At 49.2% G+C, this 14,639-nt stretch overlaps 1 protein-coding gene across 1 annotated transcript; it reads left to right on the plus strand.

Moving 5' to 3' along the window:
• The first annotated feature begins 3,244 nt into the window (after positions 1-3,244).
• On the plus strand, positions 3,245-11,502 carry LOC109700939 (gastricsin-like). The gene is made up of 9 exons (XM_074043816.1): positions 3,245-3,838; positions 5,800-5,959; positions 6,344-6,461; positions 7,381-7,499; positions 7,950-8,149; positions 9,288-9,410; positions 9,699-9,846; positions 10,528-10,626; positions 11,231-11,502. Exons 1-9 carry the CDS (start codon positions 3,780-3,782, stop codon positions 11,378-11,380), a joined length of 1,176 nt encoding a protein of 391 aa, XP_073899917.1. The 5' UTR covers positions 3,245-3,779; the 3' UTR covers positions 11,381-11,502.
• Positions 11,503-14,639: the final 3,137 nt, after the last annotated feature.

Genomic DNA, 14,639 nt, shown 5'->3' on the forward strand with positions numbered 1-14,639 from the left:
TACAGATTTTGTTTTTTGAGGTACTGGGGCTTGAACTCAAGGCCTTCACCTTGAGCCACTCCACCAGCCCTATTTTTGTGACAGGCTTTTCGAGATGGAGTCTCATGAGCCACCAGTGCCTGGTGATGCAATACAGAATTTTAAATGAAATTTAGTACCCAGAATTCTTTTTGAATACCCTTGATGAAAAGATTTGGGAGCCAGGTGCCAGTGACTGACACTTGTAATCCTAACTACTCAGGAGGCAGAAATCAGGAGGATTGAGGTTCAAAGCCAACTCAGATAGGTTGCAAGACCTTATCTTGAAAATACCCAAAACAAAAAAGGGCTGGTGGAGTGGCTCTAATGGTACAGCACGTGCCTAGCAAGTGTGGATTCCTGAATTCAAATTCCAGTACCACCACCAAAAAAAAAAAAAAAAAAAAAAAAAGACTTGGGAATTGTTATTTCATGATACAGTGAGAAAGGCTGCAGGGTACACTAACAGAAGGATTCTATCTGTGCACTGTGTGAACGAGTAGCATGATTGATTTAACGATGTCTGCCACGGGTGAAGGATAAGCAGCAACAGTAAGCTTGCTAGGTAGTTGTCACTCTATTCTAGAGACACTGATGGCTCCCACAGTGATTCTGGAGACCTTAAATGTGCAGGAAGACACCTCTTCTTTGAGTTCCAAGTTGTAGCATTCGGGGCGACTCACCAGGATATGAGATGATATGCAGTAAGCACCATAAGAGAGAGAAAATCAACGTACTCCACAGTAGAGGGTGGCTTCAGAGTAGGCAGGCACAGAAGGGAAGACACTGGCCTTTGTACTGGAAAGGCTCTTTCAGATGGAGGGTACTATAAGGACAAAGCCATGGAGGAGGGAAAATAGCAGGCCTCCTTGGAGGAAGCAAGGAGTATGCCTAGCTTAGTAGCAGAAAGTGAGCTTAGAAACATAGGTTGGGACCAGAGTAACAGGTTTGGACTTTTTTTGGTAGGGGGGTCTGGGGTTTGGACTCAAATCCTCACATGGTCTACTACTCGAGCACACCACCCCCCAGCCCTTGTTCTTTTAGTTATTTTTCAGGTAGAGACTCGAGGTTTTGCCCAGGCTAGTTGCACCATCTGTGTTGCTGGGGTGACAGACGTGCACCACCACGCCAAGATTTTGATTGAAATGGGGATCTTGCTAACGTTTTGCCAAGGCTGGTCTTGAACCTTGATATTCTTGATGTCTGCCTCCTGAGTAGCTGGGGTTTCAGGAATAAGCCACCACGCCCCACCAATAAGCAATATTTTGAGTCAGGAGATGTAAGAGGAGGTGGGATTAGAGAGTGAGGAGAAAATTCCTCCTTCCTGGGAGACACCATAGGTCTGAGCTCTCCTCCTGGTGGTCTCCCAGGAGACCCCATTGAGGTGGAAATCTCAGTACTTACTGGGGTGTGGGAGATATCACTAAGCCCCATCGAGAATAATCTTGTGGACTCCATCGTCTAGTCTCAATTTCCAGAGCTTGGCCCAGGCACTGATGGCAGCCTCAGCCTCTACCTTCTGAGAGTTTGTAGTCTATGGAGAGGAAAAATGCACTTCCAGGAAACAACTGGAGACCTATCCTAGCCAACACCATGGAACAGCACCATCTAGGTTTAGGAGAAGATGAACTTGGTGGGAGCGAGTAGGACAGGCTTCCATGAACTGTACTCAGTAGGAGGTAGCCCTGGAAGACTTCTACGGATCCCTGTCATGTAGAAAAGTGGGCTTTTTAGATATGGGGTAGATGAAGATGGGATCATCCAAGAGTAAGAGAAGACTTGGGAAGCCTGGACACCCTGAGGAGACTGAGTGAGCTGTCAAAGGTCAGGTTGGGCAGTCAGGGGTTGCAGAGCCCCAAAGGCCCGGCAGCTGAGCAGGGATGCCCGGGCCTGCTACAGTAAGCCAGGAATGCTCAAAGAAGTGGGGTGTCACTTGGACATGGGGAAGGCTAGTCTGACAGTTGTCAGAATCCTCGGGTCCTACCAGGTAAGGAAAGGTCCCTGGAGGCCCCTGCTGGGGAGTCCAGTGGACCGCACAAGATTTAGAGTATTCCATGAACTTGACAAGATTCCAATTTTAATAGCTTTCTTGTTTCCTGCTCTTCTAAATCTGGGCTCCCCCACTCCCTACCTCTCATTTTACCCCAGACTTCAATGTGTCCCTGGGGACTGCAAGGGGAGTTGAGTTGCCTTAAGACACAATCAGGCAGGGGCCACCCCGTCTGTCCAGGCTTGGGTAGACTTCGCCCTTCCTTCCCTCCCTCATCATAGGGCCTGGGGAGGCTCCAAAGCACCAGCTGGACGGTGGGCAGTGGTGGCCAGAGTGGAAAATCACTCCCTGGCAGGATGATATCAGTGGTTGGCAGGTCTGGTCCTGGCCTCCTGCCTATGTCCCAAGGGTCTGATAAATCTAACTGGAGTCTTGAGTGTGGGGTACGGGGTGGCAGAGGGTGCTCATGGGAGACTTTTTCCACTTATCCCCAGACAGAGAGTTTCCCTGGGCCAGGTTGGCGGCCCAGTTCCAGGTTACTTGAGGCCATAGGAAGCTTGTAGCTGGGAGGTGAGTGGAGATGGGAGATAGGGGATGTCAGGGAGGGGAGAGACTGCAGGTGAGGGATAGAGGAATAGGATAAGTGAGACTTGGGCCCAGGAAAAGAGCAGACAAGGATTTAGAAGAGGACAATCAGGGAGCAGAGACATTTTAGAACTAAAGACAGGTAGAGTCACAATGTGGTAAAAGAGAGAGAAAGAAGAAGGGCAGCAAGGGACAGGTCTGGTCCCTCTTCTCATGCCTTGTTCCAGACCTCTGTTCTGGCTCAGGTGAGAGGTACAGCCAGAGCTGCATGGCTTGCTCTGTGCATCCTGGGCATGCAATAAATTAGGACAAATGTCCCATTTTTTAACCTTGTGAAAGCCTTTGTGTCACCCCAGTTAACACTGACTTCAGCTGCTGGCATCCCGTCCATGACCCAGAGTCAGCACTGCTCATACCACCATCGTTGCTGCCTTCAGTGCCCACCACCAGCATGTTCATAATGACCATGGTAGTTACTGGCCCTAATCCCCAGATACTCAGACTCCATCTCCAAGAGCTCAGGGATGCTGGACTTAGTTGGATGTCCAAGTGCATCTCCTATAGACCGTGGGTTCTCAAGGATTTTGTCCCTCCTTGGGGAAATGCCCAATGTCTGGAAACATTTTTGGTTGTCACAACTGGGGACTGCTCCTGGCATCTGGTGGGTAAGGGTCATGGATGCTGCTAAACATTGTGTGGTGCCCAGAACAGTGCCCAAGACAAAGAAATACTTGTCCCCAAATGTCATTAACACCAAAGTCGAGAAATTCTTCCTATAGATCCCACTCCCCTCACTTTGGCTCTATCTTTTTCTGGCTTTCACCTCAAAATACCCACATCATGCCTCTTGTTTCCTAGATGAGAGTAATCTTTGCTACTCCATCTTACAGCAACTTTGTTCTCTCTTATCACCAGTACCTCCTGGTCTCTACTGATTGATTTAAAAAGTCAATAAGATGAAAATTCTATTGTGGCCATGCTCCAGAGGGAAAAACTCATGGAAACAATTGGTACATGGCACCCAAGGGACACCCTAGTTTGGGGTCATGCTTACCCAGGGCAGCGAGTCAGGGGCTGGGACAGATCCTGGCAATATAAAGGGAGAAGGAGAACTCAGGTCTTCTCTCCACTGCACCAGCCAAACTCGAAGTAGCTTTTCCTCTTTGAGCAGCTGGGACTCAGCATCATGAAGTGGATAGTGGTGGCCTTGCTCTGCCTCCCACTCTTGGAGGCAGCAATATCCAGGTGAGCTGGGGGCCTGGTTAGTGGTGCAGGGAGCCTTAGGCAGGAGCTGGAGCTCTGCAAGGAAGAGGGAGCTGGGCCAGCGGCTGCCTAGCTCTGCACAGGGATTTCTGCTAGGAGAAGGGAAAGCTGTCTTTGTTGGTGTCATGGAGGAATCAGGCAGGAGGAGACAGCCTTGCCTTCTGGACACTTCTAGTCAATGGGAAAGGCATAGTCCCTTCCCTGTCTCAGAAAAACGTGGACCTGAGACAGAGAGAGTAGGGGTAGCTACTGCCCAAGCAGCCCTTGAATGACAGGTATGGCTTCTTCCTACAGAAAGGAATAATCCTGTCTGGATAAGTAATAAGATACTCCTTCCTAAAAATTTCCTAAAGATCCCAAACTTATGGGGTGCCAAAATCATGTCATCAGAAATAGCAGTATATGTAAATCATTCCCCTCTGAGGTATTAGGAGACAAGTCAAAGAGGCACACATGGCAAGGCTTACAGGACGTCAGGAGGGACCCAGCCTGCCACACTGCCTTGCTTGTTATACCTATAGATTAATGTCAGCCTTTCATACCTCCCGTTCTGTGTGCATGCATTCAATCAAACATGGACTGAAAGCTTTCAGGAAAAAGTGATGTACAAACTTTGTTCTTGTCATTATTCCCTCAACAGTACAGTACAACAATTATTTAGCACTGTGCTTTAGCACTGGGATTGTTTTAGGTGTCACAAGTAATCTCAAGATGAAGTGTGTGGGAAGAGGTGTATGTTACATACAACACCTATGCCTAGCTGGGAATTTGACCATCACAGATTTGGTGAGGAGCTGGCTACTCTTAGAAACTTTTTTTTTTTTCCTCATGGAACTGGAGTTTGAACTCAGGGCCTCATGTTTCCTAGACAGGGTCTCTTCTACTTGAGTCACTACACCAGTCCTTCTTTGTGTGTGTGTGTGTGTGTGTGTGTGTGTGTGTGTGTGTGTATGTGTGTTGGTATTTATGAGATAGGGTCTTGATTTTTGCCAGGCATGGCCTTGAACTGTAATCCCCCTGATCTCTGCCCATGGGGGATTGTAAGTGAGAGCCACTAGAACCTGGTCCTCAAATGTGGGAGAGGTGGTTGGCATGAAGCAACTATCAGTTTTCACAACTCATGTGGAGGGCTTAGCAGAGAATTTCTGGAGAATGCAGGGTCAGAAGGAATGGGGATTAAGATGGGGAAAGAAGTCAAAGCAGCAGGAATTCTGGATCTGGGAACTAGGCCCAGGGAGACCCTCAGAGACTTCTGGGCAATTGCAGTCAGCAGTTCTTGGAGGAAGATAGCCAAATGGTGACTATGCTCATGGTGACATGGGCAGAAACCATGATTCATAAGTTCCAGAGCTCCCTGGCTGCCTTCCCTGTGGACCTGGTGTCCTGATAAGTACAGCATTGATCCCCCAGGCCACAGAGTTAGCAATAGAGGCAGAACTGCCACTGTTCCCCTTACTCCATGCTCTGCCACTCACCCAGTGCCAGAGGACCACAATTGGAAATCTTTTTGGGGTAAACTTTGCCTTCTCTAAAATTGCACTCATACTGAAAAAGGAGGTGCCCAAAGCCCATATCCCCATCCTGGGAAGGAATTTCTGAGATATTTGAAAGTGGAAGACCAGAGCAGTAGGAGGGCCTCAAGATAGGGTGAGGGAAAGTGTAGGAGAAGATGGAAGATTGTAGTTTTCTGAATCTTGGAACAAGCACTGAGAAAGAGGAAGAGAAAGGGGAAGAAGGAGAGAGGCACAGGTTGAAAAAGACTGAGACAGAAACTGGGAGAGACAAAAAGAGACACAAACAGAAAGCATGTGGGGGACAGAGTAGGGCAGGGAGAGAGAGAGAGAGAGAGAGAGAGAAGAGAGAGAGAGAGACAGAGGACTGGGAGACTAGGAAGTGCAAGGAGAAGGAGGCAGGGCCCTGCTCTGATGCACAGTCTTCTGTAGAATCCCCCTGAGGAAAGCCAAGTCTGTCCGTCAGACCCTGAAGGAAAAGGGTTTGCTAGAGGAGTTCCTGAAGACCCACAAGTATGACCCTGCTCAGAAGTACCTCGCCAACAACTTCGGTGACTTTAGTGTTCTCCATGAACGAATGACTTACATGGATGTGAGTCCTGACCCTCCTGGGGTGTCCCTGTCCTGCTCCCAAGCGTAGGGCTCTGTGGTGTCTTACTCTGAGGCTGGTGCCTTTCTCCCAGTCCTGCCATCGGGGCCTCCTCGCCTGTGGCAAGTGCTTGGGCAAAGTGTGGGAAGGGCCCCTGATGATCTGGGGACTAGCAGAGTCCACCAGCGCTTTTTGTGGCTGTCCTGGCATCCCCAGACTGAGGGGCTGTGGGTTCAGGGCAGGTGTGGATGGAAGGCTTGGGCTCCTGTTTGTGGTGCGGGCTGGAGGACAGGGGCTGCGCCCTTCACTTCTCTGCCTGTGGGCTCCTGGCTCCCTTGTGAGCTAACAGCCTGCCCTGTCCTCGCCCCCCCTTTCCTCTGCCCCCAGGCTACTTACTTTGGTGAGATCAGCATCGGGACTCCACCCCAGAACTTCCTGGTCCTTTTCGACACTGGCTCCTCCAACCTGTGGGTGCCCTCAATCTACTGCAAGAGCGAGGCTTGCTGTGAGTGCTGGGCTGGACAGGGAGGAGCAGTGGGCACAGCAGGGCACAGGCACTCCCTGGGGATGCTGGCAGTAGCTCGTTCCTACAGAGGACTAAGGACCTGTGTGGTCTCACAGTGTCCCCAAATCTGAGGGAAGAGGGTGGCCCAGCCCAGAACTGGGTGGCTTCTTTGCCTTCCCTACTGACCAATTGTAGCTCAACCTACCCCCACCCTATTTTATTCCATCCTACCTCATTTTGTACCCTCTGGGCCATGCCATTCCTTTCCTTGTGAATATTTCCACTCCATTCCATCCCACACAATTCTACAACATTCTATTCCACTTTACTCTACTTGCAAGTTCTCACTGGGTGTCTCCATGGGATACGACAGAGCAGTACTGATGTGGTCACTGCCCTGCATGGTTTTGACAATGTTCACTTTCTTAAGATTGCTCTGCTCCCTGCCAAAGCCTTGGGGTTTAGGCTCTGACAGCTCTGGTTCAAAGGGTTCCTCCTTGACCTCCCCCATGGTATCTCAGGATCCTGGTGTGACCAGCGTCTTGATGGGGTGGAAAATGGGGATGAGCGATGCCTTGAGGCCCATTCAACTCCTTCTTTGACTGAGTAGTCACTCAGCAGTCAGTGTGCCAGCACTCCACTGGGGCCTATGACTGAGGGGGTGTCTAGGTCAGCCTGTCTCCAGGGAGGCCATTGTCCTGGAGCAGCCCAGTCATCTGTAAGTCAGAGGGAGCTATGGGGTCAAAGCTACAGTGCCGAGAGCCAGAGCTGTCTTGAAGACCCTAGCTTGGGTGGCTGATGCCCCAGGCTGTGAGCACAGTGTGAGCAATAGGCTGAGGTAGGAAGTTCCAGAGAGCTCCTGAGAGCCAAGCAGCCCTCTAATCATCAGCCTGAGTTCATATCCTGCCTCTCTCTGCAGCCACACATCCCCGCTACAACCCCAGCAAGTCCTCCACCTACCACACCGATAAGAAGACCTTCTCCCTGCAGTATGGCACCGGTAGCCTCACTGGCTTTTTTGGCTATGACACTCTGACTGTAAGTGCAGCTCCCTCCCCAGAATGAAGGATGTGAGCTTATGAGGGACTTAATGGAGCCCCTGCAACACAATAGAAACTCTGGGCTCTGCAGGAAAGGAATTCAGCACAACAGGGCCTTGTGTAATCATGGCTTTGATACTCACTGAGGGCCATCCTGTGCTGGGCATTGGGGACACCATGATGAGTCAGTTGAACATGGTCCTTTTCCTTCAGGAGCTTAAGCCTGGGGAATTCAGAGGAGAGGGAGTCAGGGCGGGGTGGAGTGCTGCTGTAGTCAGGGAAGGCTACTTGGAAGAGAAGGTGGCCTTGCAAGACCTGTCAAAAAGGGGAGGAGTAGAGGTGAGCAAGGTTGAAGAATGAGCCTAGAGGGGCTCTCTTGGGGGAGAGACTGGGGGCAATGGGTATGGTCAGACTTGTCACCTCCCCTCCATTGTGCATCCCCCTCCAGGTCCAGAACATCAAGGTCCCCAACCAGGAGTTTGGCCTAAGTGAGAAAGAGCCAGGTTATACTTTTGTCTATGCAAAGTTCGATGGCATCATGGGCCTGGCCTATCCCAGCTTGTCCGCTGGGGACGCCACTACCGCCTTGCAGGGCATGCTGAAAGAGGGTGCTCTCTCCAGTCCTCTCTTCAGTGTCTACCTTGGCAGGTGAGCATCTATCTCACCCTAAGGATTCCCAGCTCCTAGCTCAGGCCCAGCGCTGCCCTGGACAACTGAGCCTGGAACGCTTTGGGGATTGGCGGCCCAGGCACATAACCCAGGCACCCCTTCTCTCCTGGGCTTCTGAATCCTTCCCCAACCACAATCTCTGTCTACCCAGCCCACTTTTCTTTGCATTGCTTGGCCAGGACAGAGTCTCCACTTCCAGCTAAACTTGAGTGTTGCGGCCCTGATTCTCAGGCTTCTTGGGGCGGCCTCCGGTGTCAGGTCCCAGTGAGCTCACAGCTCTGACCAATGTTTTCTACTGTGTACCTCTTTTGTATTGTAATCTATTGCTTCATCTCCTTTGATCTCTTGTTCCAGCCGGTCCTGGAGTCTTCTGGTCTAGGCTCACAGTTGACTCCTCAGCAGTTGTAAATCCTTCCAACAAACATAAGCAGGCACCGCAGTCATTCTGTCATCTGTGCCATGGGCCTTGCCTTTCTTCCTTCCTCTTCAGCTGGCCACCTTCTAGAGAGCTCACATCTCCTCCCTGCAGCTTAAGCACTGTCCCTCTGCTCCAAATGTTGCTGACTTCCTTTCTGCTTCTGCTTACACTCACTCTATATGAAACCCGAAGGAGTTCCACCCAGTCCTACCTACAGGGAAGCTTCTGGAACGGACATGGGAGGTCTTTCCCTACCCTCCACCAGAGCCCTACCGCTCTCCAATTCCAGCAGAAAAGTAACAAGTTGGGCATGGATGGGATTCCCGGTGACAGATTCCATTAGTGGCAGGAAGTGAAAGGCAGAGGAGAACACAGCATTAGGTGGGGTGGAGGCCCACCAACTAGCAGCTTCCCTGGAGGCAGGGCTCTGCTGGCAGCATCACTGGGAGCCTGAGGCACTGGGAGGCCCAGGCAGGGAGCCTCAGTATGAGGGATGCATAGCCCTGTGTCAGGGAGCCCCAGTCTGAGGGAGATTTAGCCTAGCTTCAGGTAACCCCATTCTGAGTGGAATACAGCCTGTCATCAGGGAACCCTGATCTGAAGCCCGGAAGCTCTGTTTCCCTCTGAAGGTGACTACTTGGCACAGATGTCCTTTTCTGCAGCGTCTCCCTGACTTACTCCTCCCTTTGTCTCATGCAGGAAAGAAGGATCTAAGGATGGGGGAGAAATCATCTTCGGGGGTGTGGACAAGCGCCTGTACAAAGGGGACATCCACTGGGCCTCTGTCACCCAGAAACTTTACTGGCAGATTGAAATCGAGGAGTGAGTTTGTGGTGGGGGCCTGGGGTTTGGCTGTTCTTGGAGTGGGCTTCACTGCAGCCTCTGTCTCACATACCTGGAGGCTATGGAGGCATGGGTGGGCACAGAGGACCACCACAGGTGACCTCTGCAGGAGCCTCAAAGCCAGCTCAGCTTAGACTTGGAATTCCAACATTAGATTCCCTGTTTCTAACCCCATGGGCACATGGATGAGAAACTGAGCTATGTTCCCAAGTTCTTTCAACTGATAGGTGGTCCTTGCTTTCGGTTTTTCTTGAACCATGCATTCAGGTTCCTCGTTAGTGACCAGGCCTCTGGCGTGTGTTCCGAGGGCTGCCAAGGCATTGTGGACACAGGCACCTCTCTGCTCACCGTGCCCGAGAGTTACCTGAGTACCCTAATGCAGGCCATAGGGGCCGAGGAGAGCCTGTTTGGAGAGGTAGGTGTGGTGTGGTGGAGGAGTCTCCCTGCCCCAGGGGACACTGGCCCAAAGGCACTTGTGGATTCTCCTGGGAACTGGAGAATAGCTGAAATATTGGTCTCCATGCTTTCATCTGCCCAAGGCATTGGTGGTAGAAGGACCTGGGATGCCTAAGGTTCTGGATAAGATGAGGACACAGAAGGTGCTATTAGGCAGGAATTTCCTCTGAGAACAATGGTTCAGGGAAATGGATTAAATTCTTCTTGGGCTTTGGGGTTAGAGCAAAATAACTGGAACATGGTCTAAGAGAGTGAGTGACAAAGGGACAATCCTTTAATCCACATGGGGCACACCACCCTGCCCCTTTATGTCCTGAGCCCATTCCTGTTAACTTTGGGGGACCAATGGGTGCTTTTTCTACGGATCCATATATTTTAAAAGAGACTCTTCCTAAGCTCTCAGGGGGAAACTGAGGCAAGAGGAACGTTTCATGGTGGAGAAGATCCTCAGGCCTCCCCAAATCCCACCCATCTATATTGGTCCACATGTGAAATGCTGGTGTCATGTACATAGGTTTCTCTTGCAGCTGTGCCCTCCAGTCTGGGGGCTTGGGCTGGGGCCTGGGATGCCAAGGTGGCAGACTTAGGGGGATGTGTCAGGTGGGAGATGAGGCAATCTGGGCCCTGTTCCTCGCTGCAGTATTTTGTGAGCTGTGACAGCATCGACAGCCTGCCCACACTCGACTTCATCATCCATGGTGTGCGGTTCCCTCTGAAGCCCTCTGACTACATCATTAGTGTAAGTCCTGCTCTCCGTGGGCAGAGCCACCAGGATATGGGTGGGAGGGAGGAAGGGATGCAGAGTCAGAAATGTTCAGCTTCCTTTTCTGTGCCATTCTCCAACTAATGGCAGCACCCCTTTATTTTCCCCTCTCAGAAGAGTGCCACCCATTAGTAGAGACAGACACTGGGCTACCACTGTACAAAGCACCCCGCGTGGCCATCCCACTGCATTATCACAGCATTTGGTGTGGGCAAAGCTCATTTCTGTTTTACAAGTGAAAATTTGGAGAGGTTGAGAAATTGACCGAAGGCTACACAGCTAATCAGGAATACGCTAAGGTTTAAATCTAAGTTGGACCAGACTAACCTGCAGCACGTCAGGAGCAGGAGGAGGCCTGTGCAGAGCTGACCTGCTGGGGGCCGTTGTAGCCTGAATTCACCTATTTGAGAAATCCCTCTCACTAGCCCCTGCTTGGTGGACCAGCTGGCCTACAAGCTCTAAGCACAGTCCTTGACTCGCACATATCCAAACCTATGTCCCTGATCCAGAGCTCAGGACTGAGCAGTGTCCAACTAATGTATAAGCAACAGAATAAGTGCTTCCTTTCTGTGTTGAGCAGGATGATGGCTACTGCATGGTGGGAATCCAATCCATTGACTTCTTCTTAAATGATCAGCCCACTTGGATCCTTGGAGATGTTTTCCTCAGGTCCTACTATGCCGTCTTTGACGTGGGCAACAACAGGGTTGGCTTTGCCACTGCCGTCTAGAACTGCTGCCTGGACACTTGGGTCCCTTCTTCCTCTTGACCCCTCAGCACGTGAGGGGTTCTATCTGTGCCTCTTCTCTGGATCTAGCCTTCCTTTTTTGGACCCTGGACTTTCTCTAATAATAAATATTTCTCCATGTTTAGTCAGACTGTTGTTGTTTATTTTATTTCTTGGGGGGAGGGTTGAACCAGAGGGGCAGCTGTGACCTATAAGGTATTCCTTTGCCTGGAAATGTGGAGGGTGAGAGTCCTGGCAGGTCTCTTTCTGACGGACTTTGTGGGTCACTGAGATTCTAAGAGAAATAAGGCCTGAGGTCAGGCTTGGAACTAGTCCCTATAGTCATCAGAATCAGAGTCCATCCCTCTGGAGAGGGAAGAGGGTGATGATGGCACTGGGGGATTTCTTTGTAATGGGTCCTACTCTTAACAATGGAAAATACTCTGCTAACCTATTTCACAAACTAACCCCCCCCCAACTACCCCACTGACCTGAGGACCTTTCTGTGTTGAACAGGAAGATAGTTTTGTATGTCTACTATCAGTGTGACTTGGGGGTGGGGGGGGCTGAAACACATCCCAAAGCTAGGTGTCCATTTCCTCATCTGTTAATTGATTTTGGCTAGAAGTTTCTGAAGGATGCTAGATGCCTATATGCACTTTAGCAGTCATGGATCCTTAAGGGAGAACCATGCTGCTGTAAACTATTTCCAGGAGAGCTTCAGAAGGCAGAGCAGAGTTAGGCTGATTGTGATTTTACCCAAACTCCTATGTCCCAGGACTTGTACTTGAAGGGGGGGCTGGCCTTCAACTGTATAAGAGGAATAGCTGTTTGAGTTACATGAAAATCAAACCCACGTGCTCTAACCAGCTCAGTAGGAGGTCTGTTACTCTAAACTTCATTTCTTTCCTCCTTAGAAGCTTTCTAGAAAACCACAGAAACCTGGTAACATGGTCTGGGGCAGAGAAGAATGAGAAAAGGAGGGGGAGGAGATGGAAGATGAGAAGCAAAGGAATGAAGAGGAAGAGGAGGAAGAGGGAAAGCAAAAAATGATGGTTTAGTACCCTTAATTTCCAACAAAGGAAGGTGACACTGATCAGCAATATAGTGTATGTGTGTGTAGGAGGGGTTATTAGCAAGCTCTGGTTGAGGAGGGTAAATGGGTGGGGTAACAGGCTCATATTTCACCAGGCTGACCTTAACCTCGTCTCTTTATCTCCAGAGGTAAGGGAAAAAAGGTAAGAACCAGGTCCTGCCCCCCATCCAATGCATGAATGCGTGAACATGTGTGTTCAAGTGATCCTGCTGCCTCATTCTCCCATGTAGCTGGGACTACTGGTGCACCGCCTTGCTCATCTCTTAGCTGGTGCTTTGAGCTGCCTCTCTTCAGTTACGTTTACTAGTTGCTCTTAATGAAGTCTTCTCTGGTAACAGCAAAGTGAATCACCAACTTATTTGTTTATACACACATAAATGTGAAAGTATATTTGCCTTTTTGTTGTTACTTTTCAAACGGGGTCTAGCATCTCTGCCAGGGGCCAGCCTTGGACTGTGATCTGTGATCCTCCTACTTACTCCTGTGTCGCTGGGATCACATGCCAACCACATTTTATTATGATGGGATCTCAGTAACTTTTTGCCTGTGCTGGCCTTAAAACACGATCCTCCTGGTCTCCACCTTCCAAGTAACTAAGAGTACACTCCCAGCTAAGTAATACATATTTTAAAGAAATTTATCTTCTAATTCTAGTATCAGTGAGTGATCAAAGTACAATTACAGGAGCCAGGGTGGTGGTGCTCATCTGTAAGGAGGGTGAGACAAGAGGATCAAATTTGAGACCAGCTTTGGCTGCATAGTGAGACCTTGTCCCAAATCAGAAAGCAAAATTAAAATACAATTAATAGTATACTACTTTTTTTTTTTTTTTTTTGGTACTGGGGTTTGAGCGAGGCCTTCAGTCCTTTTTGTTCTGGTTATTTTGGCGATAGGGTCTTGTGTTTTGTTTGTTTGTTTGTTTTTGGTCTGCACTGGCTTGGACTGTGTACTTCCTATTTTAAACTTCCCTCCATCACTAAGATGACAGAGGTGCACCACTACACCCAGCTTTTTTTTTTTTTTCCTATTGAGATGGGGTCTCATGAACTTTTTTCCCAGGACTTGCCTGCAACTGCAATCCTCCTGATCTCAGCTTCCATAGAAACGTGGGGTGCCTTGCACATGCCACTGTGTCCAGCTATTGGTTAAGATGGGGTCTCGCCAACTCCTTGCCCAGGCTGGCCTTGAATCCTGATCTTTCTGTTTTCACCCTCCCAAGAAGTTAGGCATGAACCACCAGTGCTTGGCAGTACACCTCTTTTAGAGCAGCTATTTTAAGACCTTTTCCAAAGATTCTTTGGAATACAGTATTTGATTTTGGCATTGCTCAAGATTCTGTTGGCTTCAGCATTTTTCCAGTTGGATGCAGTGCTAGCACTCAGTTTTGCCTCCTTTTTACAGAGGGCTTGGGTGTTTTTCATTATAGCTAGCTGCCTGCTTCTCTTAGCTATTCTACATGTCTGCCATTTTAAGGCACTTCAGCTTTTTAAGAAGCTTTTCTTTTTAAAAAAGTAATTTCTTTAAAAAGATTACTTATTTGTTGTGTATCATGGTGCAAGGTATTGAACCCAGGGCCTTGTGCATGCTAGGCAAACACTCTACCACCGAGCTACATCCCCACCCAAGGATTTCTTTCTCTTTTCAAGTCTTTTCATATACCTAGGAACCTCCTTTAAGTTTCAGCTATTATCATTAAAATGTTTGAAGGAAAGGTTCAGTGGTATCATAATTATTAGAAAATCCACAGTATTCGAAAAGGACAGAATCCTATGATAAATGAGGTAACATTAAATTAATCATCAGTTCAGAGGTATGTGTAGAAAACCCTTTGAAATAGGCCATAGCTGCAGACATAGGTGATACCATATCATATATGACCAATGCTTCACAAAGCACCACCCTTATAAAGAAAGCCTGAGCATTTTCCTATTGTAGTTCTATTGAAAATCTAAAGAAAAAGCCCCCTAAGAGAACTGGAGCTCATGGAAGCAAGTGGTAAATATTCTTGGAAGATAGAGAAAAAGATTATTTCCTGGATTTGCCACCCAGGAAATGATGGTTGCGTCACAGACGTGATGCTTGTTTGTGTACTGGCAAAACACAGTGCACTGCTTCAGAAATGAGCACTGTGTTACTGTGCTGCAATAATGGTAGTAGCATTGAATT

Source organism: Castor canadensis, chromosome 10 (genome assembly GCF_047511655.1).
Source record: "Castor canadensis chromosome 10, mCasCan1.hap1v2, whole genome shotgun sequence".
NCBI lineage: Eukaryota > Metazoa > Chordata > Mammalia > Rodentia > Castoridae > Castor > Castor canadensis.